This window comes from Puma concolor, chromosome B1 (assembly GCF_028749965.1).
Source record: "Puma concolor isolate L17-30 chromosome B1, mPumCon1.1.hap2, whole genome shotgun sequence".
NCBI classification, from domain to species: Eukaryota; Metazoa; Chordata; class Mammalia; order Carnivora; family Felidae; genus Puma; species Puma concolor.
The window spans coordinates 59,895,075-59,922,911 of NC_141670.1; the positions used below are offsets into that span (position 1 = coordinate 59,895,075).

General features: G+C 38.5%; 1 protein-coding gene across 2 annotated transcripts in view; it reads left to right on the forward strand.

Annotated features, from left to right (window-relative positions):
* SH3RF1 (SH3 domain containing ring finger 1) overlaps positions 1 to 27,837 on the forward strand; it is a 178,993-nt gene that overhangs the window by 108,202 nt on the left and 42,954 nt on the right. For both annotated transcript variants that reach the window (XM_086703899.1, XM_086703900.1), the window contains exons 3-4: positions 5,920 to 6,195; positions 7,253 to 7,348. In XM_086703899.1, coding sequence (XP_086560025.1) covers positions 5,920 to 6,195; positions 7,253 to 7,348 — 372 coding nt within the window. The remainder of the gene's footprint in view (positions 1 to 5,919; positions 6,196 to 7,252; positions 7,349 to 27,837) is intronic.

The window sequence follows — 27,837 nt, forward strand, 5'->3', positions numbered from 1 at the left end:
TGTATCAAGATATGTGCTGGGGACTCTCAATGTAGGAAGATGGAGAGATGGGCTGCTCTTGAATTTTGGTGAAGGAGTATCTTAGTCCATTTGGGCTGCTCTAATACCACAGACTGGTTAGCTTATAAACAATAGAAATTATTTTTCACAGTGTGTCAGCACGGCCTCATTCTGGTGAAGGCCCCCTTTCTGATTCATGTCTGGTGCCTGCTCAGTCAGTTAAGCATTCCAACTCTTGGTTTTGGTTCAGGTCATAAACTCATGGTTGTGAGATCAAGGCCCACATCAGGCTCTGATTCTAACCTACACAGATGTATTTATCTATTCTCTATACTGCAGTTCCTAGAAAAAGATGTAAGAGTCTCATATAATTTTTTTCTTAAGTTTGGAAAATTCTCTTTGTTCTCTTTCTGGATGATTGAACATAATCTTTTTTTTTTTTTTTTAACTGTATTTATTTTGAGAGAGACAGTGTGGGTGCATGCGAGTGGGGTAGGGGCAGAGAGAGAGGGAGAGAATTCCCAGCAGGCTCTGAGCTCAAACTGACCAACTGTGAGATCATGATCTGAGCCACCCAGGTGCCCCTGAACATAATCTTATAACCTCAACTTACTTCATTCTGTATTTGCATTTGGTTAAGTATTTGATTAAGTATTGACCGAATAAATGACTATGTATTATCATTTGATTAAATAGCAGTGAGAATACTGTCCAGGGAAATTGGTGAGAAATCTGCTACTTTGTCTCCTGTCCTTTTAACCTTGGGTTTTTTTGTTTTTTGTTTTTTTCCCTCTCTCCACCCTTTCCCTAAGCCGTTAATATCACTAAAACAACGAGGTTGAAAGCAATAACTGGCTGATTGCAATTTAGTCATGGGTTGGGATAGAAACTCCCTAAGGGCTTATGGGTTGGGTTGTAGAAGCTGAGGGTGAGGAGGAGTGGATAGAGTGTATGCAGTGTGAGCAGGAGCTGAGTGCACAGGGCACTAAAGCAGTGCAAAGCCAGCTTCAGCCCACTTTCTTGAGGCACCGTGTCTGGAGTGGAGGAGAAAGATAGGCAACCTGGAAAGAGTCTGCTTAAGGAGAATGCTGAAGAAAATGAGCATGCAAGAAAAGATGGCAGTGAAATAGTAAAATAAGGACCAAAAAACGAATAAATGTGAATGAAGAAAACATGTTTTTCTTCATTTCTGTCTATTCACAACTGCCATCCTCAGAGTGCTGGTAGATATGATTAGTCTGATGAGAAAATTTTATGTGACAAACGTGGGGTGGATAGCAGATGGTAGCTTAAGAGAGCGATCATCAGAGAAAATGTCTCAGCACAGTGCTGTCCAGAAATAAATATTAAAGGAAAGAACAAATGAGAAATGGACTATTATGGGAGTGCCTGGGTGGCTCAGTCAGTTAAGTGTATGATTTCAGCTCAGGTCATGATTTCGTGGTTTGTGAGTTCAAGCCCCACATCGGGCTCTCTGCTGTCAGCATGGAGCCTGCTTAGGATCTTCTCTCTCTCTCTCTCTCTCTCTCTCTCTCTCTCTCTCTCTCTCTCTCTCTTTCTCTCTTTCTCTCTCTCTCTCAGAAAGTAAATAAACATTAAAAAGAAAAGAAACGTAGGGTGCCTGGGTGGCTCAGTCAGTTGAGGGTCCGACTTCGGCTCAGGTCATGATCTCGCGGTCTGTGGATTTGAGCCCCACATCACGCTCTGCTGACAGCTCAGAGCCTGGAGCCTGCTTCAGATTCTGTGTCTCCCTCTCTCTCTGCCCTTCCCCCACTCACACCTTGTCTCTCTCTCAAAAATAAACATTTAAAAAATTAAAAAAAAAAAGAAATGGATTATTATGGAATTATGGGATTCTTAGTCCTTTCTGATACTGCTTTGGAAAAATAACTTGTAATACTTATTTTGGATGTTTGTTATATTGAGGTTGAAACATTTCAAGGGATGGTCAAATAATATTTGAATAATAATCCAACCTAGACATCTTGATATCAGTACGTAAGACTTTTTTAACTATTGAAGAATATTTTTGCAAAATACTATTGGTATATTCCGATAGATTTTCACTTTGTAGGGAAAAGCCAACATGTATTTTGTTGTCCAAAGGACATTTAAAAAAATCCTTTCCTGAACCATTTTGCTACTTGTTACTCTGTATGTAGTACTTTCTATTACTGTAATTTCTTTATGCTTCAGTTCTTTCTGGAAAGTTTTTGAAAGTCAAGTTGAAATCAGCCATAGTTCATGCCCATTTAGATTTAACTAAATTCTTAAATTATGTACACCATGGTGCTGTTCCTATGGCAAGAGTATCTTCCAGATATTCTTTTTAGTAGGTCATTGAATCTTTTTTACTTTATGGAGCAGTAAGAAATGCATGAAGGAATTTGAATTTAAAGAGGCTGTCTTGCATGTATATCTGAGCATTGGCATTTAGAGTCTATAAAATAAATTGGCAGTGAATGTTTTATTTACCCATTAGAATCTCAGCTACATCATCAAGTACTGCTTTGCTAGATATATTGGAATACACTTGATGATACAAAAATGGAGTGTAGAGTATTTCATCAAAAATATTTGTGTGTGGGTCTCATAAGGATTTTAATGTCATGTAAAATATCTGTATACATAATGTAGAAGCAAAAATTACTTTAAGAGTAAAACTAGTCCACCGTCATATTTATTCCTTTCTATATGACCAAAATAGTCACTGTTTATTGAAATGTATTCCAGATTAAGAATCGTTATAATAGCTCACCTGTCTAAATTGCCAAGGTTTTTGATAAAGCTGGCAGCATGAATGACAGCTGCAAACTCAAGGTTAGACTGCAGAGTCCGTTTCTCTCTGGCTTTCTCTCCTTTTAAGCCTCCCTTTCATGTGTAGCCAAGTGAAATGTAAGCTCTACAGATCCTCGGGGGCCTTGGCCTGATGAGAGGATACAGAAGAAAGGCAGCAGTTTGGAAAGCCTGCCGAAGGCACGGGGGGCAAAGGGCCTGGGTGATGACATGACTCCCAGACCTTTCAAAGGAGATGAATGAGAAGGCAGTGCCTCCGTGGGCCCCGGACGTATTTTACCCACAAGAGTAGTCTGAGGCTATCAAACCAATTGTTTTGACTTTATCCTTCAGATGTTGCAAAAGGAAAATTCATTCTTTTATTGCCCTTCCAAGTCGTGTAACCATTTATCCTTAATCATCTGCAGTCTGTGTGGGAATAAGTCTTTTAAAGATCACTGAACTTTGCTTGATTTGAAATCAGAGTAGAATTCATTTTATTTAATGTGGGAAACCTTCTTTTGAGAAACTTGACACAAACTGGCTTTTTAGCCTCTTAGAATTTAATTGAAAAAGAACACCATAGAAAAACACAGCCAGATGCGCAAATATCTGCTTGTGGATTAGATTGCCGTAAGCTTTATGATTCTTTTTTCTGTGGTTATTGATCACTGAAATAGCCTTAGCAGTCAAGATTTAGCAAAACAGTGTGAATTAATGAATTTTAGGTTGCAGTCACAGGGATGTAACTAGGCTAACCATAATGGATATCACTTTTATCATGAGTTTTATCCTTACCATTCATTGTATTAAGTATGTGTGATGATTTTAGGGGTACTTAATAGATTTGCTTTGGTGGAAAAGTTAATAAGTCCATTGGGCCACTGGTGTGTGGAAGTGATCTGTGAAGAAATAAATTCCTTCAGTTTCCACGTGAGCATATCACAAAAGAACCATACTGTGGTTTTTTTGGGAATTTTACAGATCTCTTCAAGAAGCAATTCAGAATGGTTTCTAAGAGTGCTAAATCTGTATCTTGGTGCAGGGATTTGGCTGGCATGGATTTGGACAGAGTAGGCCAAACAGAGCTAATTGAGGTGGGGAAAAAATCGAGAGAACAGGCCATAATGGTGAATAGAGTTATTTGTCACCGAGTTTGTAATAGGATTTTCAATTAATTCATGCAGGCTTCCAATGCCTTACATTAGCCCTGTCAAGATGAACTACAGCCACATCTAAAATGCCATCCCCTATTAAACCGTGCATGTCAGTGAATTTGTAATTTCTTCTGTTCAACCAGAAGATGAATGGATTCCACTTAGAAAACAAATGTGTGCTTCAGAAACGCACATTTCAAGATTCCAGCACTTCCTTGGAGGAACATTCTTTGCATTGCTATACAGTGAATATGTATTAAAAATGTAATTGCTATGTGAATTCGTCCAAAAAGGAATAGCATCCAGCTGCGTAGAGACAAATACATTTTCAGGTGCTGTGTTTCACTGGTGAACAAGGCTTTTCATACTGGGCAGTGACAATGATGATAATAGTTCATGAGTGCGACAGCAGTTACTAACTGCTGGGTCTTTTGTAGCGGTTTACATACATTAACTCACCAAATCCTCGCAGCAACCCAAATGAAGAAATTGAGGCACACAGCTAGTAAGTGGCTGAGCTGGGATTCAAACGTAGACATTCTGGCTCTGGAGTCTATGTTTCCAACCCTTACGTAAAACTGCCTTATCGTGGTCCCATACAGCTGTGTTCCAAGAGTTGGTTTATTACAGGACTTGTCAGTTCTCTGTCTTTGACTCCATCACTCTTGCACTGTTTCATAATAATATTCATTTCTATGTTTATTTACTAATATTTCCTCAAGCCTGCCTTGGGAAATATTGTTATATTTTGATAACCAGACTTCAATAAATATACAATAAAGTAGAGAATGCAGTGAAGCATCTCTGTGAGAGTAGACAAAAATTAGAGTCCTTCCTTAGCATTCGACACTGAAGGGGAATATGACTAAAGTTCACAGGATTGTGAGGCGCTAGAGTTCCTGATGGGCATTTTCCTTCTGCAGAAACCAAGGGGCACAGCAGAATTGTTTATGAGATTAGGTCACGGTCAGATAACAGAAGTCATGCCTTCATAGGCAGGATCTTAGGTCAGGGTCCAAAAGTCAGAGGGCACGTGAGGGTTTCAGAACTTCTGGAAGGCTCAGCTCCTGTCTTCTCAGGATATTGGCCTCTAGAGCAGCTCTCATTAACCAAACACATCACATGGATCAAGCCAACACAAGATGACTGCCAATAGCATTTTGAGAGCCAAGAATTGGCTATTCCTCTTAAGCCAAACAAAAATATTTAACAAAAGAAATTTGGCTTAGGAGCAAGCCAGACTCTAACTCTCTGACCAGAAACCAAAGTAATTTTTAAAAAGTGTATTACGAAGTTCTGTTGCCTCAAGAGTATTAAACTGTGATCCACTTTTTTGGGGAGCGGGGAGATGGAGGAGCACAGGGAGAGGGCAGTACTGTGAGTAATGCTTCTTCCTATTCATTAGAAAGATTAAGCTGTAAAAAAAGAAAAAATTCAACTAGTTAAAGCTTGTGCTTAACACATAGCTATCTGTCCACCTGCCCACTTCCTGTCCATTTTCCACTCTCATGCCAGCCTCATCTGCCTGACTGACACATGCTTCTTACCATGGCCATCTGTATTTCAAACCTGTGAGGGCTTGTCTTTGCCTGAAGGACACAGCGATTGAACCTCTTTAACATGTCATTCTAGATCTTCCATGAGTTAGCTTCTACTTCTCCTACACTTTATATTCCATAATTCCTGCACTCTTTATAAAACTCAGTCCCTCTGCACACTGTGCTCCATGTCTTTGCTGGTGCTGTGCCTTCTGGTGAGAATGCCTTACTTTTATCTTTTACTCCAGCTTTGCCTGGCTAACTCCTATGTATCCTTGAAGACTTGGCTTATGTGTCACTTCCTCCAGAAAGTGTTTCATTTTCCCACCTGCTAAACTCCAGAGACCTGCACTCTGTGTTGAGTTGACCTTGACTTAAAATAATAATACAGTTAAATTTTTAGACGTTTTTGGATCATTCTTTAATTAAAACTCATCTCTTTCCCTAAGGGTATACCTCAGTTACCTTGTGCCAAAGCGTTATACAACTACGAAGGGAAAGAGCCTGGAGACCTTAAATTCAGCAAAGGTGACATCATCATTTTGCGGCGACAAGTGGATGAAAATTGGTACCATGGGGAAGTCAACGGGATCCATGGCTTTTTTCCCACCAATTTTGTGCAGATCATCAAGCCGTTACCTCAGCCCCCACCTCAGTGCAAAGCACTTTATGACTTTGAAGTGAAAGACAAGGAAGCAGACAAAGATTGCCTCCCGTTTGCAAAGGTAAATTTAGAATGTTTGCCAACTCTTTCTGTGGACCCAGATACACAGGAATATGGCTTATATTTCCTTTCACAAGAAGATAAAATAGTTTTTAAAAATACCTGTGCTTTTAAAAATACCTGGAAGCAGTTTTCTTAAAGTCACAAAAAACTAGACCATTCTTTTTTTTTTTAATTTTTTTAATGTTTATTTATTTCTGACAGAGAGAGAGAGAGAGACAGAGGAAGCATGAGTGGGGGAGGGGCAGAGAGAGAGGGAGACACAGAATGCCAAGCCAGCTCCAGGCTCCAGGCTCCAAGCGGTCGGCACAGAGCCCGACGCGGGGCTTGAACTTACACACTGTGAGATCATGACCTGAGCTGAAGTAGGATGCTCAACCGGCTGAGCCACCCAGGCGCCCCTAAAACTAGACCATTCTTATATGAAAGATAATTTTGTTTGATAGTCTGTGTGGTATCATTTTCATATTTATAGCCTAAATTTAATTCTAAGCCACTTTATACGGTATGTGTGCCACTCAGGGATTTTAGCTTACTGAATTATGAATAACAAAATGAAACATCATTACTTCCTTATTTTATACATAAATTTCTTTGCTGAAAGCACACAGGAGTATATCCACTGAATTGATAAAATCCTTTAAAATTTTAAGTAGATAAACACAATAGTGTTTTTTATAAAGAAAAGCAGTAGGATATGCATTTAAAGGTGGGTATTTGGTGTATTATCAGAGAGAATGTGAGAAGAGCCTGAAAGCCAGTCTAAAACGGAAGTTCAAGAGGCTGGGGTGAGTAGCATTTAAGGTTGTAATTTGTGGATCTTAACATAATGAGCAGCCAACCCCTGTATAGAAGGAGTTTATAGTTTTACAACGGTCTGAAAGAACCAACAGGTTGTAGTGGCCACTTAGTTTGTGGCAACATTGGATTCATGTACTAAAGATAGGTCATGGCATTTTGATTCATTTACTCTTGAAACTTGAGCCCCTTTATTGAAAAGGGAAATTAAGTGATGAACTTAATGGGATCAAAGAGACTAATGTTTGCTGTTTCTTCAGGATGATGTTCTGACTGTGATCCGCAGAGTGGATGAAAACTGGGCTGAAGGAATGCTGGCAGACAAAATAGGAATATTTCCAATTTCATATGTTGAGGTAAGTTAATCTGTAGAAAATTCAAACATGTTAGTATTCAGCTTAGTAAACAAATCTTAATTATGCAATTTGGGTATTACGAAGTCCTTAACAGTCATTTTGCAATATGTACACACAGCAAATTCTTAGGTTGTGCACCTTAAAGGAATACAGTATTATATGTCAATTATATCACAGTAAAACTGGGGTAAAAAAAGAAAGACAAAAACCTAGAAGGAGAAGGAGGAAATGGGGAAGGAGAAGGAGGAAATGGGGAAGGAGAAGAAATCATCGTCTTCACAACACAAAACATCAGGAATGCCCTGTTCCAGATCACTGGATGGATTAGGAAGAATTCCTCCATCCACCTACAGTTACTGAAGACTATGAAATGCTTGAAACTCTTTACCTTATCCCCCTGCCAAAAGCATTCCTGTGTCTTGTTAAATGTTACTGTATGCTTCCTGTCAGTACCTATATTGTTTGCAGGTGTTCTATTCTGTTTGCCAGCTTTGGTTGATAACGTTCTGAGTGAGGTGGGAAGTGAGTGTATCTGTGTACCTATTTCTTTCCTTATCTGCCACGTCATCAGAACCAGAATGGTGATTTGCAGAGTAGGCCTCTAATAAACATGAAGTAAGTGAATGAATCTTCCCCCATGTCATCCCAGCAACACCTTAGTCCCTTCTCCCTTTTTAATCAGCTTTACCCAGAAAGGTTACGGCCAGCCTGACTCAGTGAAATCTTTATAGACAGTATCTATAAAGTAACACGGTTCTATTATTTAAAGAATAGCACAAATTAAAAATGAAATAGGATGTGACAGTTTACAAGAGGCCTACATCATGTATCATAAGCATTCATGTCCTTTAGTTATAAGAATTTCTTGCTGAAAATTGAAGGCATTTTTAAAGAATGAGACACAGCCCAAACAACCATAAAGGGTTAGCTGAGGTCACAGAAGGATTCTGGAAGATGGGAATTCTTTGCGCATATCTGTGTGATGGATAAATAAGGGTTAACCAAGAGGAATGGAAGAAGAACATTTTTATGGCAGGAAGAACATCCATGCAGGAAGACTGGAATGTGCAACAGCCAAAAAGTAAGAGAGAACACCGATTGTTTGGGGGAACTGAAAGTAATTCTGTTGCTTAAGATATTAAAGCATGTATCTGAAGCATATGAGAAGGAAAAACCACCAGCACTTATTTTCTCATCTTTTTATCTGAGGCGTTTGTTTTGGCATGATTTTGAAAACTAAAATGACAAATTGTGTCATTGTAGTTAGCACTCAATTTTTCCCATAGACAGTAAGATTGCCAAAGATTTCATTAAAAATCAGTTTGACTACTGTATACCCATGGAAAAATAATTCAAACCATGTATGAGCCTTGAATTTTATCCATACCCTTCAAATGTTCCTATTTATTGAAATATTTTTTCTCCTTTGAAAGTAAACAACAGGAAAAAAATTCTTACATCTCAGGCAATCCTTTCTGTACATTATTTATATATATTCTAGCTGTGGGTCATGGAAAATTATAAGCATTTCCAAGTATTTGAATAGTTACACTGAAAAGCATGGGTAAGCACAAGATTAGTAATGAAAGCCTGTCTTTACTTGTTAGGTATTATCAATATTACATGCCAATACTTGGTTTGTGATGCATGAAAAAGGATTGCTATACTTTTGTTACTGAGCAGGTGTAGAATTGTGCAGATAGGCGTAAAAGATCCACCCCTGGCAAATCCAGAGTCACTGTGAGTCACTCGGGTCATTAGAATTATTTATTCTAACTTAAGTTGGAAAGATAAACATCTACCCAGTGGAAGGTTTTTTCATTCTTCTGCCTCCTTTCTTTCAAATGAGTATTTTTCTCATTTGAACCAGAATTTTGCCATTTGAGACACAGTAAACAAATCATCTATCTCTAAGAGACTGTGAACATTTCTTTGATGTCAGGCCATCAGATTGAAGTCTCTGGTAGGAGCAGAGCATCTGGGGATTAGTAACACCTGGTTTAGCCTTTAGGGGAATTGAGGGGAGGCAGAGTTCAATAGGAACTTACCAAAATTCAACTATTTAAATAAAGTATAGACTGTCTTACAAGACAATCTTAGATGGGGTAAAGCCAGTTATAAGGAATCAAAAACAGAGCCTTTTTCCTGAATAATGGCCTTTCTCTTGCTCTGTAAACCACTTCAGGGTCCAGACTGTCCCCAGTATAAAAATAGGCTGTGTTATAAAAATCCATTTGTAAATAATTTTCTTATCTCTTATAAATATACATTTAAGTCTCCATGGTTGTTAAGTGATTTTGCTTTTTCCACAGTGCTCCAAAAACTGTTACCCCCCAAGAAGTTCTGGGAGGATCACATGTATAACATATTTTGAAGGGTCTGACATGCTGTGTTTTATGCATAGTGGTTTGGAGCTCAGATTAGTCTGTAATCCAGAATATGCCAGAGTATAGTATGATCAAATAAAAGAATCTCACCACCACATATAATGAGAGAAATGAGTTCACAATTGAATTCTGAGTCCCAGAGTGACATCTTTGATCTCAGCAAAGGCTGGAACTCCCCCTCAACTCCTAGCTGGTTGGCTTTGATAATGGAAATGTTCAAGGAACTTGGTTGCGGCAGAAACTCTAAACAGGATGGGCCTGAGGATAGGATTGTGGACCTGGAGTAGAACCATGGGGTCAGAGGTTCAGCTGTGGGAATTAGAGGGTAGGGTAATTTGAAAGGAGCTGAGCATTAGAGGTCGGTAAAGAGAATTGAGTGGGAGGATTGAGATAGAAATAGAAATGCTGTTCGAATAGTTTGCCTTCCCTTTTTGTCTTCAGTTGTCCTTTCTCTTCTCCCTCCACATCCCATAACTGTGTACTACAGTCTGTATCTGTATTAGAATAAGGTGATAAAATGGTATAGCAACTTGCAAGCAAATGGCCCCTTATTAAAGTACAAAATTCTTCAAGTTTTGAACAGAGAAGGAGCCTCTGGTTGAGGGGAATGAGTAGGGCAAAAAATGGCCCTATAAAGGTCCTTGAATTTATCACTTGGAGCCTTTGTTTAAGCTCCTAAGATTGGGGTTGAGTCATAGAGGTTGTGGATTCTATTCTGCTTAAATAGGATCTGCCTAGACTTGAGCAAGCTGGAAAGTCATGAGGGGTAGGGGTCTCTTAGGGAAATCTGGGGAATTCTTGAAGACACCATGCCAGAATATGTATAAAGGGTATATTTGTCAAGGACTGAATGCAGCTTAAAAAAAGAAACCAGTAGCTTTTTTCTTTATTTGTTAAAAAATACCAGTCTTCTGTAAGATAGGATGGAAGACTTTAACAATGTCTTTAATTCAGAGCTGACTCATTCAAGTTTAGCAGTCATTTGAACAAGTATGACATGATTCTTAGCAAGCAAAAAAGTTTGAATGAAGTAACTGCTAAATGTGGGATTTGGGATGTTTTTCAACCATTGTGTATTGTAGACTCTGGTGAACTATAAATTGTATTAAGTTTATCATTTTATGTTGGTTCCTAGTCATTCATTTGAATATCAATTGTCCAGTTTTTTTAACAGCAACCAAAATATTTAATTATTTAGCAACCTGTGCCTCTGCCATGGATATAATATAAAAATAAGCATTCCTTTTGTGCAGATGTCATGAAGTAGGTATGCCCAATAGACAACTATTTTTACTCTTAAGTCACTATCAGAATTAAGGGCTATGTTTCTTGTTTTTTAGATCTGTGATCAAATGTCACTTCTTCTGACAAACTTTTCCTCACTACCTTATCTACAGTAGTTCCTTTTCATCTGCTTGCTTTACCTCACACATTTGGTGGTATGATTGTGGAGAAAAACTTGTGCCCTGAATCCAGATGACTGGAATCAAGTTTTCACTCTACCACTAACTGACTTTGGGCCTCTTCTTTAATTTGTAAAATAGAACCACTTCCTAGGGTGGTTTCATTCCAATGATACTTCCAAGCAGTGCCTTAGCACCTATTAAGAGCTGTATAAGTGATAGCTGTGATTATTATCACCATTGTTATTATTCCTTTAATAATTTATTTGTTCATGTGGTTACTGTCTCCTAACTCTGCCTGCTCCCAGTAGAAAGTGAGCTCCTGACAGCAGCACCTTGTCTTCATTCTGGTTTACCTTGGTCTCCTGAGGTCCTTGTACAGCATCTGCCCATAGTAGACTCTCAATAACTATTGGTTGTTAGTTGCTCATTTATACAACCTAGGCATACATTTCATATATTTCATCATTGATTTATCTTAGTGTTATTTTAGGAAGTTCTGTTTCTCAAAGCTGAAAGGTTTGTTGTGTTACCTTAGTGAGATCTTTTTTTTAATGAGGCTAGGTGAGGGTTTGGTTGTGTCTAGCATTTTTCCAGACCAAATAATAGTAGCCATATTCTGTGGGTTAGATTTTGAAGCCTCTACTAATTATTTATCTTTAACATACAGAAAATCCCCGAATACTTTCTGGATGAATTTTCACCTGCTTGGGATTATTCCTTTGGCTTACTTTGAGCAGAATTAGGGTGGTCTTGTTGTCAAGGATCCTCATTTTTTTAAAATAACTTTTTTGAGTTATAAGTGACATACAGTAAACTGCACATATTTCAAGTATACAACTTGATGAGGTGTTATTTGTTGTGTTCAACTTTTAGAAGCAACCCATAGGCGAATCTTGGGACATGTTTCTGTGGCTAGGGAATAGAATGAAGTGTTATCAGCCTTAACAGTGGAAAATCATATGTGCAGGTCTCAGAGGGCACAAGTGGCCTTAAGGAATGCTAGCTTCCTCCTCTACAGAGTTGGGGAATTGGGAAATCTCATCTGTGCTCCAGGAAGAAGTAGAGGTTTAGATACATAGTTTGAAGTTGCCAAGGTGACTGACCCTTGGAGGAGCTCAGAATAGCAATAACTTTCTTTCTTAACCTAAAGCCTTTCCTCTAGAGAATAATGAGATCAAAAGACCAAAATAATAGTTCTTGATTTAATATCAGAGAGAGTTGCTTGAGCAGTATAAAAAGATATTCTATCATCTGTATTTTTGAGTGTATTCTTTTTCTTTAAAATTACAAAATAAATTGTTCAGTTAATTGAAATCATTTTGTAAAAAAGAAATGCAGGAAAGTTAGGGGGAAGTTGGAGAGAATAACTATACTGCTTGGCATTCAAACTTCCCCTTCTATTCTGAAGTAAATTAATTTTTATAAAAGAAATTTAGAGAAATTGTTGGAAAGTCATAAGGGCAGAATTACTGTGTTGCTTACCACACTTCTTCCTTCAATTCTGAAATAAATTAATTTTTACAAATGAAATTTAGAGATATTGTTGAGAAATCAGTAAGGGAGAATTACTCTGATGCTTGGCATTGTACTTTTGTCGATTGAGAAATACAGCAAGACTGAAGGGCAAACCAAAAGTTTTTATTTGGGGTCTGAGAATTATAATTCAAGAGACACAGATTTGAACAGGAATTGAAAATGTGTTCCAAAGTTAGGAGAAAAGAGGAGGGCTTTTAAACGCAAGAGGGGATTTCCAGTAAAGCCACATAAATTTTTTGTCAAATATTATGATTGGTGCTGACAGGTTGAAGCTATTCTTATCTGGCCATGATTGGTTGCTAAGGGCTATCATGAAACAAAAAGTCCATTTCTAAGTAAAAGAAAAAAGTTCATTTCTCTTGAAATGGCAGAGTTGCAGCTGGTACTCCAGGATGCTTGTGGTTTGGCAGTGACCTATATTTTGAAGTTCATCTTTTCTTTCAGGTGGGAACATGCATAAATGTCCTTAATGGCCTCCCAGCTCCATTTTAAATAGCTCTCCTGGCAAGACTGACTCCATTTTGATGCTTCTTTCACATTTCTCCCCCTTTGATCAAAATCTTTCCTCAACTAATAGGTCATCCAACATTGGTATAGGTGTCCTCTGCACTAGGAAGGCTAGTTTTTAGAAAGTCACATCCCACAGAGGAGGGAAACTAGAGGCAGGGTGTTTGGTCTGTTTGAGGAGAGCTTGTGACCACAATTATGCAACAGGGAGGTTTTCAGGAGACAAAACTTAGGCACTGTCTTTACTTGAGCAGTTTATCAAATTGATGATGGGAGCATGAGGAAGTCCACATGAGTAGGCTTGGCGTATCATTTGAAGCCTTTGAGCAATGATTTTTGTTTCCTGAGTTGTACAACACTGAGAAATGCAGAGTTAATAGTTGCATTAAGACAACGAGATTAATAAAACAGTGAGTAATATTATTTGTGGCCCCATTCTTAGGATGGTCCCCATCCCAGTTGGAAGCCAGCTGAATAAATATGGAAATCTAAGGTTAAACAAGCTTGTTATTCCAGGGGAGGGAGTTCCTTTTAGGGGTTTGGTGGGTTTGAAAAGCTTAGTTGTTTCCCATTCCACCTGGCTGGATGCATTAACCCAGGTGCAACAGGAAGTATTTGTGATAGCACACATCCCTCCTTGGGCATCCAACAGGTAGTCTAAAGCTATGTTGTTGTCAAGGACCACACAGGAGGGAAAATCTAAAGACTTCTTTTGAGCTCTAATGGCTCTGGAAGTTGATCTGGCCATTCTGTTTATAGTTTGGGATAGGTTTCATATCATGTATTTGTTCCATGCAGGTACTATCCCAGGCCAGGAACTAAAAATTTTCCCAAACTAGGCTGTTTCTAAAGAGTTGACCCCCAAACTAGGTTGACGGTTTTGGGAGTGGCCACACCTGTTGTCCTCATTCAGAGGGATTTTCATCAGGTTAACCTTTAATTATATTAAGGACTCTCTTTTGTCTTCCTGGTTTCTGGGAACCTTGAGTTATGAATTTAAGAATTGTGAATGGAGTTATTATATAACCCAGGAGACATTTTCCGAAGAGTCTGTCTAAACAATTGAATGTCTGTGGTTTATTTTTATATGCACAGACAAATGTGTCCTGAGGGTACACAAAGTACACCTGCTAGTGTATGGTTATTTATAGATTTGTTTACCAGTATGGAAGAGGGTTTATGATCAAATGAGAGATCTGTATGTAGTTTAGTGTAATTATTTTTTCAGGAATTGAGTGGCTTGTTTGCCCAGCCTATAGATCTCATTTCTAGTTGTTAGAAGGTGTTACATAGAGGGTCAGGGCAAGATATACAGAAGGATATCTATTTTTGATTCAAGCCATTGATAAAGGAGGGCTCATGGATATCGTTGGTACTCCGTTAGACAGGGGGACCCAAAATCATGGGGTATGTTTTGCCTGGCAGCAAAACTATCTTGACACAGTAAGTGGAGCTTGAAGGGGTTGTTTGATTTGTGGTACAATTCAGAAGGGATGAAAAATTATTGACAGGTATAACAAAGTTACCATAGAGTTGGTAAGGGGCTTATGATGATATGTCCAACAATTAGATAAGTCTCCTATTTTGGCCATAGACTGGGATAACCAAATAAGGGTATTTTTATGCCAAATTTCCCTGTGGACTAAGGACAGAATGAATAGGATCAGAAAAATCATCCTTGGGTATAGTAAAATCAGAACCCTTTAAACAGAGTTAAACAATTGAAACCAGGAGGAAAAAGAAGAATCAAGTGGAGTACAGTTATTGCTGTAACAAGGAGTAGGATACCAAATATTTCATGAATGTTTATTGGCTAAAGGGTTTAATATACAGGCCTGGTCCAGATTCTTGGGAAGCAGTCTGTATCAGGTGTCATATGCTTCTAATCCTGGCTGAGTAGTCTTCAAGATGGTCCTTGGCTGTCTGGAGCCTTTAAATGTAAGGTCCCCAGTGGCTTCAGATGACCATTCAGGAGCTGATGCACTTTTAAAATGAATCTATGCATCAGTACCCTTGAGTTTAGTAGTACAGAGATTGGTTAATAATGCTTGGTATGGTCCTTTGGCTGTGAGGTATCTTCCTGGAGATGACGTTTCCAATAAACATCATCACCAGGTTACAGGTCATGGTAATGTATGTCTTTGTCTTCTGGGAGCATACTGTGAAAAGGTTGCTCTATGAGCTATAAGTTAGTTTATGAGTTCCTTGCAGTAGATTAAAAGGTCTCCTTTTCGGAAAGCTGGTTCATATATTCCTTCCATCTAGCCTCATAGGTCTGCCAGTGATTAGTTCAAAGGGTGACAACCTGCTTTTTCCTGTTGAGTGACACCAAGGTCAGAGCTCTGGGCCTAAGCACTTTAAAGGATTCTATGGGTTTTGCCAATTGATTTTTGATAATCCTGTTGGTGCATTCCACCAGTCCTGAGTACTGGGGATGGTAAACACAATGAAAATGTAGGATGTGCCAGATTTTACAGATTGAATTACCTGACCAGTGAAATGGAAACCTCTGTCATTAGGGAGTTCTGAGGGAATTCTACAAATGAGAATATTTTTTTCCCAATAGTATTTTGCTCACTGATGAGGCTGTGGCTCTGTGGTATGGAAATGCTTCTACCCAGTGAGAAAGCATACGGATCATTACCAATACAAATTTGTATCCCTAAGAAGGCTGCAACTGGATGAGATCCATTTGCCACATAACAAAGGGACCTAAGATAGGGAAAATATTCCATAGAGGTATGAATGGGTTTTTAGGGGTTTATTTTGAACAAATTTGTTATTTTTGGTATACTTGGGAACTGACTTTGAGAGACAGCTTCCAGTAGTACTGATTTCCCCATAAGATCATTTTGTCAGTGTTCCAATCGTTAAAAGTCATGATATGCATTTATTGTTAATACTTGTTTCTCTGCAGACAGTCAGGGAAGACTGGCCATCCACTTGGACCTACCCATAAATTTCTTTTTGGTTTAAATTTGCATTCTTGTTCAACACATTTTTTCTTACTTTGTTGTGCAGCCAAATATGCTGTTAGAAGTTGGTCCTTCATATTGATAAAGGACTCAGCCAAGGTTAAGGATGCCCTGATTATCTTAGGGGCTAAATTTAGGGCTGCTCTCCTGGCAGAAGCATCAGCCAAATGCTTTTCTCTTGTTTGTCATAGAGTGTGTTGGAGTTTTTGGTTTTTGTAGGGTAGAGATTTAGGTAGTTGAATGGCTCCTAAAAGGTTTAAAACATAAGCGCTAATTTTTTTTTTTTAATCTTCTGTCCAGAGGAGGTCAGAAAACCTTTTGTTTTCAAAATAATACAACGTCATGGACAACACCAAAGGCATATTGGCTGTCAGTATAAGTATTGGCAGTTTTATTTTTGGATAAGATGCAAGCTTGATATAATGCATGAAGTTCTGCCTGTTGGGTAGAAGTTGCTTGGGGCATTGAGTCAGCTTCAGTTGTTCCATTTAAGGATACAATTTTGTAACCAGCCTGATATTGACTTGTTTATTCTTTTAGGTAAGATCCATCAGCAAACCAAATTAATTCAATATTTTCAAGAGGGGTTCCTGTAAATCAATTAAGAGTCAACAGTTACATTTCTCTCTCATGAACAAAAGGGAAAAAGGTAATCAATAGGGTGCCTCAGGGCAGGAAGGTTATATAGGCTCTGTGCTTTATCTTATTAAAGGCTTCCTGAGATCCTTCTGCCCATGTAAAGGTCTCTGTTTGGTCAGTGTAAGAAGGGAATAGAAGGGCTAAGCCATGGTAGAGAAATTTAGGATATAATTTCTACAACATCCTGCCAACCCTAAAAACCCTCTGAATTGTCTTTTGGTTTTAGGGGCAGGAAGGCACGAGATACCTTGAAATCTTTTGGGATCCAGAGAAGGCCATGGTCAGTGATCAAATGTCCCAGATATTTAACTTGGGATTTATAGGATTGAAGTTTTTCTTTAGATACTTTGTGTCTCCTTTTTGCTAGTTCTTGAAGGAGATGGAATTTGTTTTTGAGAAATGCCTCTCCAGAAGTTGAACACGGGGGTCATCTACATATTATAGAAGGGAGGACTGATATCGAAATTCTTTATTGATGATAAAGATTGTAGAAAAATAGGTTGGACTCTCAGTGTATCCCTGAGACGTTACTGTCCAAGGGTACTTGTCCTTCCCAAGTGAAAACAAATAGGAACTACCTTCTAGAATTGATAGGAATACTGAAAAAGGCACTACACAGATACATGACTCCAAAGAATTTACTTTCTGGTCATATGACTTAAAGAAAGTTGTGAGGATTAGACACGACTGGGTGCTTAGGTATAACTGTGTTGTTTATTGCTTTCAGATCTTGGACAAACCTCCATTCCCTTCCAAGAGGTTTTTGGACAAGATAGGAGTATTTCAAGAACTTGTATGAGGAACTGTGAGACCTTGCTTAATGTATTCCTCAATAATGGGCTCAATTCCTTGAGTAGCATCTGTATTTAAAGGGTATTGGTGAATATTAAGCAGGGGCTTATTTTCCTCAATTTATATTTGTATTGGTAGTATATAATGAATGTACCCAATGTCAGTTGCATTTTATCTATCTATCTATCTATCTATCTATCTATCTATCTATCTATCTATTTATTTTTAAGTAGGCTTCACACCCAGCATGGAGCCCAACGCAGGGTCTGAACTCATAACCCTGAGACAACCTGAGCTAAGATCAAGAGTCATCCACTTAACTGACTGAGCCACCCAGGTGCCCCCTCTGTTTTGATTTTAGACCATATTTCGGGTGGAATGGAATCTAGGAAGGGATTTGGTTCAATTATAGTGCCTGAGAAGACTGTGATAGCTATGGACAAGTCTTCTTGAGGATTGTCAATTGGAGATGTAAAAACTGTCTTTTGAGAAAAAAAAAAAAAAAATGTGAGCTTTGTATGCCTCAGGGATATCTCGTCCTAGGAGGTGAATAGAGGCAGAGGGAACTAAAAGGAATTGATGAGTTCCTTCATTGGGCTTGTGTTGAAAGAAAAGGAATTTTGAAATGGTCATGGGTTGACTAGAAACACCCACCATTTGTGTAGTTTTAGTACACCAAGAAAGGGGAAAGGTGAGGCTGGTGGAGATGAGGACTGAGTATATGGCTTTAGTGTCTGTTAGAGCCTTAGTTACCTCATTCCCAATGGGTAAGTCTGTTTTTCCCAGGTAGTCAAAAGCATAGGGAAAAATCCTCTTTCAATCCTCAGGGCATCTCTACTGTTGGGAGTATTTAGGTTGGAATTCCTGGGAGAAATCATAGTTTCTGAGGCTACTGGTCTTATAGGAGACTTTCACTTGTAAACAAAACTTTTCTTGGTGTCTGGGCTTTTTACAGTAGTGGCAAACCCCTCTAAGGATGGATGGCTTGACTGGTGGATTTTGGAAGATAGATTTGGTTGTTAAATGTTGCATTTGTAAGCTCATTATTTGGGTAGCTTGAATATGGATACTTAAAATTTGAATGGCTTTTCAATTTTTTCTTTGGATCCTTTGGCTAGTTCAGGCAAGTTGACTAGGTTATAAATATCCATAATGGCCCAGTTAAGTTACTTAGGTTAAACAAATGTGCTTAGTTCTTCATTTAACCTGTTCAGGAAGGTTGAGTTAAACAGGGTGAGCATTGGGGCGCCTGGGTGGCTCAGTCGGTTAAGCCACTGACTTCAGCTCAGGTCATGATCTTGCGGCCTGTGGGTTCGAGCCCCGCATCAGGCTCTGTGCTGACAGCTCAGAGCCTGGAGCCTGCTTCAGATTCTGTCTCCCTCTCTCTCTGCCCCTCCCCTGCTCATGCTCTTTCTCTGTCTCTCAAAAATAAGTAAATGTTAAAAAATTAAATAGATAGATAGATAGATAGATAGATAGATAAATAAATAAATAGGTGAGCATTTCATAATTAATTAAATCTAGACAATATTTGTTTTAGATTCTTTCAAGGTGATTAATCATAACTTCCTCAGGTTTTGAGTGAAGTGTTGGGTATTTTCCCAATCAATAATTTTAGGAAAAAGTTTAGGAATCACTATAAAGTATTTTTTTTTTGCTAGTTTGAGAATATTCAATTGGTCAGTTGCTCTCCACTTACTGAAATTCTCGAAAGGATTTTTCTAATTTACTCTATGCATTCTTTAGCTCTTCCTTCAGAAGAGCTGAATCTTCAGCATGGACCACTAGATTAAATTCCTTTGCAAAACTTACAGGATTATATTTAGGATCTGGGAACTCTTTAGTAATAGCCCAGAGTTCCATTTTTGTCCAAAGAGTAGAGATCATGGAGGGGGATCCCTAACCACTTATATTAGGTTTAACCATAAAGGGAGTGGCAAAGGCTGGTGGCTCAGGATCTGAGTCATTAGAGTAAGGAAGTTCAGCTAGTGAAGGATAGAGAGGTGGTGAGCAAGCAGGAGGAGGAGCAAAGGGAATATGAGCAGAGATATCAGAGGAACCTTTGAAAGACTCCTCCAATTTAGTAAGTCTCTGAAACAGCTCAGAATTAGCCCTGGTTAATTTCAAGTTAGCATTCTGGAGGGAAGCACTTTGGAAGTATTTATGCATTTAGAGCCCTTGAAATGCCAATGAAAATAGGCTTCCCACTCAGGCTGTTTTGTCTTACAACCTCTTTCAATCGGCTGCACAGATAAACCAATTTACGAATTTCAAAAGAGCCCCAAGTGAGCCAGTTCAATTGTAAGTTATCCTGAGTAATCATCATTCAGCATGACAAACATTTGTAGGACAAAGGTCCATAGTTTTTATACATAAAGCCAGCGGGAATTCCAGAGGGGACTGATTAGTAGCCTCCTCTTTAGACAGTGAACTACCTATTTTAACAAAGAGTGTGTACTTACCAGAGACACAACAGAAAATCTTCTATTAGTAAAGGCTGGCAACACAGGACACCAAAACAGAGCCTGAACCTTGACTGAGTTGGGAGGTTCAGGAACAAGAGGACTACTACTGTAACCCAAAACACAGGAGACAACAGAGTGCACTGAACTCTTGTAGGCACCTTACTTGAATCCACAACAGCAGCAGAGGTGGAGGTGAAGGTCAGCTGCTTTGGATCCCACTTCTGACACCACGTAATATCAAATGAGAAATGCAGCAAGACTGAAGGGCAAACCAAAGGCTTTTATCTGGGGTCTGAGAATTGCAATTCTAGTGACACAGATTCGAGCAGGAATTGAAAATGTGTTCTGAAGTGGGGAGAAAAGAAGAGGACTTTTAAAGGCAAAGGGGGAATTTACAATAAAGCTATAAAAATTGTCAAGTAATATGATTGATTCTGAAAAACTGAAGCTATTCTTACCTGTACATGATTGGTTGCTAAGGTCTATCACTAAGCAAAAAGTCCATTCCTAAGTAAAAGAAAAAAAGTTCATTTCTCTTGAAATGGCAGAGTTGCAGCTAGTGCTCCAGGATGCTTGTGGTTTGGCAGTGACCTATATTTTGAAGTTCATCTTTTCTTTCAGGTGAGGACATGCATAAGCCTTACTTCCTTAATGGCTTCCTGGCTTCTTTTTAAATAGCTCTCCTAGCAATACCTACTTCATTTTGATGTTTCTTTCATACTGCCATTTTTAATTCTAATAACTAAATACATTGAAGTAGCTTTTTTTTTTCCTTAGCACAGTGGGCTCCATCTCATAGTGCATGTTTTGTTATCTTCTGAATGTTATTACCTTGATACAAGTAATTGTTGCCTTTTCGTTCTGCCACAATGACAGAAGGAAAAATGAGCACTGGTTTCTGAATTTCTAAGGGCAGAGGCAGGTCTCCTCTGGACTACAGGAACAACTGCTTAATACATATGGCTCGAGGCAACTTGACTAGATTCAATCTGACAAAGAGGCCTTTAAATTAGGTAAGGAACTTTATTTAAGGCAGTTTGCACTCCATCTATTATTCAGTAACCCTTTCTAATTTAAAAGTTTCCTATCAAGAAAACACTCTGGGAGCTGAGATTCTAAAGATCAGTTAATGTTTATTGAATTCTCACTGCATGAATGGGCAGTTTCCAGTACTCTGAGTAGCTTTGGAGAACATAAAAATACAGGTCTCCTGTGGTGCCTTCATCAGAGACTGAGGATAATGACCAACTGGTGTCTAACATCCACAATGATTCCCCAAGGAACCCTCAAATTACTTAGCCTGGCTGTATCCCCCTGTACATAACCAGGGCCCTCACTAAGTTGATCTACTGATTGTTCCTGGAAAACATAGTTTGGAATTGCTGCCTTTACAGCTCATCTGGGATATTTCTTTGTCCAACTATCTGTAGAAAGTTTACTCTTTCTTCAAGGTCCAGGTGAATACTGTCATTTTTCATGAAGTCCTTCTTTCCTAATTCTCCTGTGCAGAAACAAAACAGAACAAACAGCTTCCTCCTTGCTTCGAACATCTATGATACTCAGTTTGTACCATTTTAGATCTGGCACATGCTAAGAATATAATTATGTGTGTAGATGATTTAATGTTTTCCTGTGTTCCTTGGGAGCCACATCTTACATAAAGAATATTTTTAATGATTTTATTTCAGTAATATAATCACATTGTGGAAAAGTTGGAGAGGAAACAAATAACCCTTAGTCCCATCACACATGATTTTGATAAATATCTTTCCATTCTTTCCCCTTATGCTTTAACACATGATTTTGCCATTCTCTATGTTATTATAATACTACTAATCATCAGGGTTTTTACTACATAATAAACATTCTGGTAGCTAAATCATAATTTAGTTAATTTTTTTCCCCATCTTTTAAACAAGTTAAGTGTCTTGTTTAGGGACACACAGCCAGTAATTGAAAAGCAAACTGTGGTCTCCATTCTGCAGTCCATTAATGCCCCACATTTCTGCCCTGTGCTAGCCTTACAGCACATGGAATACTAGAGTTCCAAATACTGGTATAGAGTCACTGTTATTAGCAAGCTTTGCTTAAAAAGTATGTAGGACATTTTGATTTTTCAGCAAGAATAATGATAGCTTTTTAAATTCTAACACTTAAAAGGTTAATTTTCAGAAATGACTCTTTATTCCACAATTTCAAATATCTGAGGTTGCCTTTTTTTAAGAGAAAAATCACAAATTAATTAAAACCATTATAAGACCTTTTCAATTTTATTGATATTTAAAAATATTATATTTCGGTATACATCCTAAATTTGGTGGTAACTAGGCTTTAAGAAACAAATTAGATTCATTTTAATTAACACAGGTTAAGTTCTGTCTTGTATCCTGAAGAAGGTTGAATGGATATTCTACTTTATTCTGCACATTTGTGCACATACGTGGCATATAAATGGCATAAACAGAAGCATCTTGATTATTAAACCACTGAGGAACATGCTTCTCTAAAATGAAATTGAATGTATTTCTGGAAAATTTTTCCTAAGTGTTGTAAAACAGCATTGTCTTTTAAAATAGTGTTTAGTGGCAGTGTGCCTATTAGGTTTCACATGTGTGTGGAGCAAAACTTTCTCTACAGGCTGAGGAGAAGGAAGATCTTAAACAAAAGTGCAAATTCATGATAGTCATTATTCTCAGTATTTTTCTGTATCTGATTCCTTCTTGGTGATTAGCTTTCCTCCCTGTGCCTTACAACCTTCCACCCCTTCTCTCTCTTTCTCTCTCTCTCTCTGTCTCTCACACACTCGCACACACACACACAAACACACATTAGGTACTAGGGCAGGAGAAATAGTCATTCACTAGTTTATTAACTGATTATGTATCACTGTGGAATTTCTGTCAGTGTGTCATTTCACACTGACAAATTATTACTTAGAATTTAATGGCAATTGCATATTCTTAACCTCCTGAGATACCTATTCCAGATGTAGTATTGCTACATCTGGTAATGAGGTCCTTGAAAATAAAATGTATGAGTGGAATGTATCCTTTTGGTTTATAGACATTTCTTATTTGTGGTGTGCATTTGGTGAACGAATACCACACCAAAAGAGACCCACACAAAACCTAGAGTATTAGAGTCAGTGGGCACAGAGAACTGAACTGAGCCCAACTTCTAAATAACCATTGGTCTCAGTCCTTGACACCATAGTAAGATTGTAGACCTGTTGTTTCAGAAGTAACAGGTGTGACTGACTCTTTATTTTTAACCGTCAGGGTAGAGCTTTCCTCTCTCTCTCTCTGAATTCTTCTGCATATTTGCTGCTCACAGTCTCCCTGTCATCTTGATGGATGAAGTGTTTCTTTTCCTTTTAGTTTCTGTCTCCTCCTCCCAAACCTTTCATTCTCCAGGAACGTGGTCACATCATATGTATCTTTTCTGTTCTGCAGTTCAGTTATTTGCTTTCCTCCTGGCTTCCCCTTTATGTAGGGAAATGAGCAGCTTTTTGCTCACCTCAAAACTATTTTCCTTGACTGCACTCCCTTCACGTTATGATTCTACCTCTTTCCTTCCTTTCCCTGCCAAAATTCTCATAAGAATCACTTATACCTGCTCAGTGCCTCTGTTTTCCGATTACCTACTGTTAGGCTTTGGCTACTTCAGTCCCAGAAACTGCCCTCCTGGCTGCCAACTAACTGCCTTTTCGTAGCTCTCATTTTGTTGTTTTATTCTCCCCGGGACATCTACCACGATTTTTTCTTTTTCCCCCATAATATTAACCATCACAACCACTATTCTTAATCTCCCTGTAACTACTTGCCTTTTTCATTTCTGGCATATTGGTTGGTTGGTCTGGGAAACTTTGCAAGGCCTTTCTGTAGCCCTAAATTCTTTTTTTTTTTTTAACTTTTTAATAAAAAGTTTATTTATTATTTTTGGGAAAGAGCGAGAGTATGTGCTCATGAACCATGAAATCATGACCTGAGCCAAACCAAGAGTCGGACACTTACCCAACTGAGCCACCCAGGTGCCCCTGTAACCTGAAATTCTGAGTGCCTTTTTGCTTTTCCCTCCTGCTTCTGCTATCTTCTGTACTTTTACTTCCCTAGTTAGACAATGACTCCATATGAATTTTATGCTTGGCTTACAGAGTGGGTTCGTTTTAATTCATTGTTAAGATGGAAAAATCAGGACATTTTACATAAGCCTAAATTTCTAGCTTTCCTTAAAAAAAAAAAAAACTCAGCTGACACCAGCAGGCAGCTGCCTCTTGAGAGAGGACAGACACTTGCCAATGCACCATACAGTCCACTGCTCCCTGTTGGTCTCATTGAATGAGCTCTGCTGACAGGTGAATTTGCACCTCCTACCCAATGTTAGAAATCCATCGTGCTATTTTCTAGGTTTCTTTTTTCACAAGTCGGGGGTGGGGTTGTTTCTCTCTGTCCCCTTTACCCCACACAGTACTGTGCCTGGCTTTTAATAGTCACTCAAAAAACACTTGAATGAGTGAAAGTCTTTATGTTTGATTCTGGTCACCTTGGGCCTGAGGGCTTTATACTTGACAAAGAGGTCTCTGCCTCTGAGTATTTTGAATGGGATGTTTTTGATTTGGGTTGAGAAAAGGTATCACCACTACTTTACATAGGAATAAAACTTTACAGATCATTAAGTCCAACTTCATGTTACATATGACAAATAGGAGACACACATACAAAAAAGTGACTTGCCCAGGGCAATGGAGCATGTGAAGGACCAGCTGGGATCTCTCTGGGAACAGTGAGAATAACTCATATTCATATAGAGCTTTATGGGTTACAGAGCACTTTAACCTGTACTCATTTTTACCTGGGGTATACAGAATTGATATTACCTTCCCTGTTTTATACAGCGAAGGAAACTGAAGCCATGGAATTTAAATGGTCTCCCCAAGAGTACTTGGCCAATGAGGAGAGACTTAACTCCAACCCAGACCTTTCAACTTTATGTTCAGAGCTTTTCCTGTGGTTTTCTTTTTTTTTTTTTTAATTTTTTTTTTTTTAACATTTATTTATTTTTGAGACAGAAAGAGACAGAGCATGAACGGGGGAGGGTCAGAGAGAGGGAGACACAGAATCTGAAACAGGCTCCAGGCTCTGAGCTGTCAGCACAGAGCCCGACGCGGGGCTCGAACTCACGGACCGCGAGATCATGACCGGAGCCGAAGTCGGCCGCTTAACCGACTGAGCCACCCAGGCGTCTCAATTCCTGTGGTTTTCTTCAACAATCTTTTATACAGCTCCCGCAGCTAAAATTCTGTTTAGGCTTTCAATGAAGTGAACACTCCCTTTGTCCCTTATATTTCAGAATCAGCAACCTGAAAAAGAAAATTCTGGTTTGTTTATTTTTTAACAGCTGGGGCCAACAGAGGTGAGGATAATTAAGCCAGGAGCACCTGGGTGGTTCAGTCAGTTAACCATCCAACTCTTGATTTTGGCTCAGGTCATGATCTCACGGTTCATGGGTTCAAGTCCTCCCCCACTCATGTTCTGTCTTTCTCTGCCAAAATAAACACTTAAAAAAGGTAAGCGAGGAGCTAAATAACTGATGTTTCTCACCTTCCTAACTTAGTGCATTGGGGCAGTTACTTTGAAAATCCTTTTCCCCGTAGGATGTCATGAAGGCTGTACTGAGTCTGTGTTCCTCACTGCCCTGCTGGGTAAAGGAGTAACCCTCATTACCAGTGAACAACTTCAAGGCTCACAAGCCTTCACAAACGTGGGCCAGGGGAGGTCAGGGGAGTAGTTTCAGTTGTTCTTTCTCTGTTTGGCAAATCTGTTGTGCTTAATGAGCCTCAGGAGACAGCCATCTTGGGTGTAGTTCCTCTCCCCTTCATCAACTCCTGAGAGTCCAAAGCTGTACTCTTCAATATGTGTAGCTACTGAGAACTTGAAATATGCCTATTCCAGGTTGACATGTGACATAAGTATACAATACACACTAGATTTCAAAAAATACAATGTAACTGTTTCAATAATTTTTTTATGTTGATTACATGTTGAGTGATAATGGATAAATTGGACTGAATAAGATATATTAAATTAACTTTACCTGTTATCTTCTTAAATGTGGCTATTAAAAGTTTTAAATTACACACGTGACTCATATTATACTTCAGTTGGACAGTGCTGGTCTAGAGGGAGCTCCTCCTTCCCTTGATAGTTCTAAGAGACTGACATTTTTATTTACTCAACAAATATTTACCGAGCCCTAAATGGAGTTGCTACCTGAGGGAGGCTTTCAGATCAATTTTAAAAGACTTCTGAGTAATCCCTTCAGTCTTTATAAGTATTCCTTTTCTATGGGGGAGTCTTGTATTATAAATGAAGACTGAGCTTGCTTTTGTATTTCAGTCATACAAAAACAAAAATCTTGTTACCTAAATTGCAGGGAAGAATACAAGACTAATGGAAATACAAATTCCTCATTGCTACTATGTGAAAAGATTTTGCAAAGGACTGTAATGTGAGGCAAAATATTTTTGTTTCTGCTAAGAGGAGGTAAATGGCATGAATTTACATCCTGTAACATTCATTCACTGGTATTCAAAGTGTCTAACTCTCTGGGGAAAGAACACTGGACCTTGTGATGTAGCAGAACACTGAAGTTCTTTTAAAGCATAGCTTTGTGAAGGTGCATTTCAAGCCAATGAGGAAAAAGTGGACTATTAGATAAACAGTGATGGACCAGCTCCTGAGCCACGTGGAAAAAAACATAGCACAATCCTCACCTTATTCTTTAAAAAAAAAAATTTTTTTTAATGTTTATTTATTTTTGAGAGAGAGAGAGAGACAGAGTGCGAGCTGGGGAGGGGCAGAAAGAAAGGGAGACACAGAATCTGAAGTAGGCTCCAGGCTCTGAGCTGTCAGCACAGAGTCCGACACGGAGCTCGAACCCACAAACTGAGATCATGACCTGAGCTGAAGCTGGACGCTTAACCGACTGAGCCACCCAGGTGCCTCCCTCACCTTATTCTTTATGCAAATGTGCACATTGTTCAAAGATTGAGATGTAAAGAAAGAAAAAAAAGGGTGGAAGGAGCCACCAAAATAGTAGGAAAAAAATGGTTTTCTTTTTAAAAATAATTATAGAATAAGACTTTTAAAGCATGATAAATTAAGATGCCATTAGTGGAAAAGATAAATTTGGCACATAAAATAAAAAGGTATATATAACAAACATAACAAATTAAAAAACAAATTGGAGTAATATTTGTAACTTGGTGAATATATACACACACACACATATATATATATATATATATATATATATATATATATACATGCATACATGTTATATTAAAGAATGACTTAGATAATATATGAAGAACAGTCATAGATCTATAAGAAAAATACAAACAACCCAATAGAAAAATGGATAAAGTGTGATAATATGCAAATCCAAAAAACACAGATGTTTGATCTCAACAAATAGAGAAATACAAATTAAAACAGTATAATATAGTTTGTTACCTCTCCAAATAATATTTTTTAAATGATTGACAATACCCAATACCGTTAACAATGTGGAGAAACGGATACATTTTTGTTTTTAAAGTTTATTTATTTATTGTGAGAGAGATTGTGTGTGAGCAGGAGAAGAGCAGAGAGAGAGAGGGAGAGAGAGAATCCCAAGCAGTCTCCACCTTGTCAAGGCAGAGCCTGTGGGGCTGTATCTCACCAACTATGAGATCATGACCTGAGCTGAAATCAAGAGTCAGCCGCTTAACTGACTAAGCCA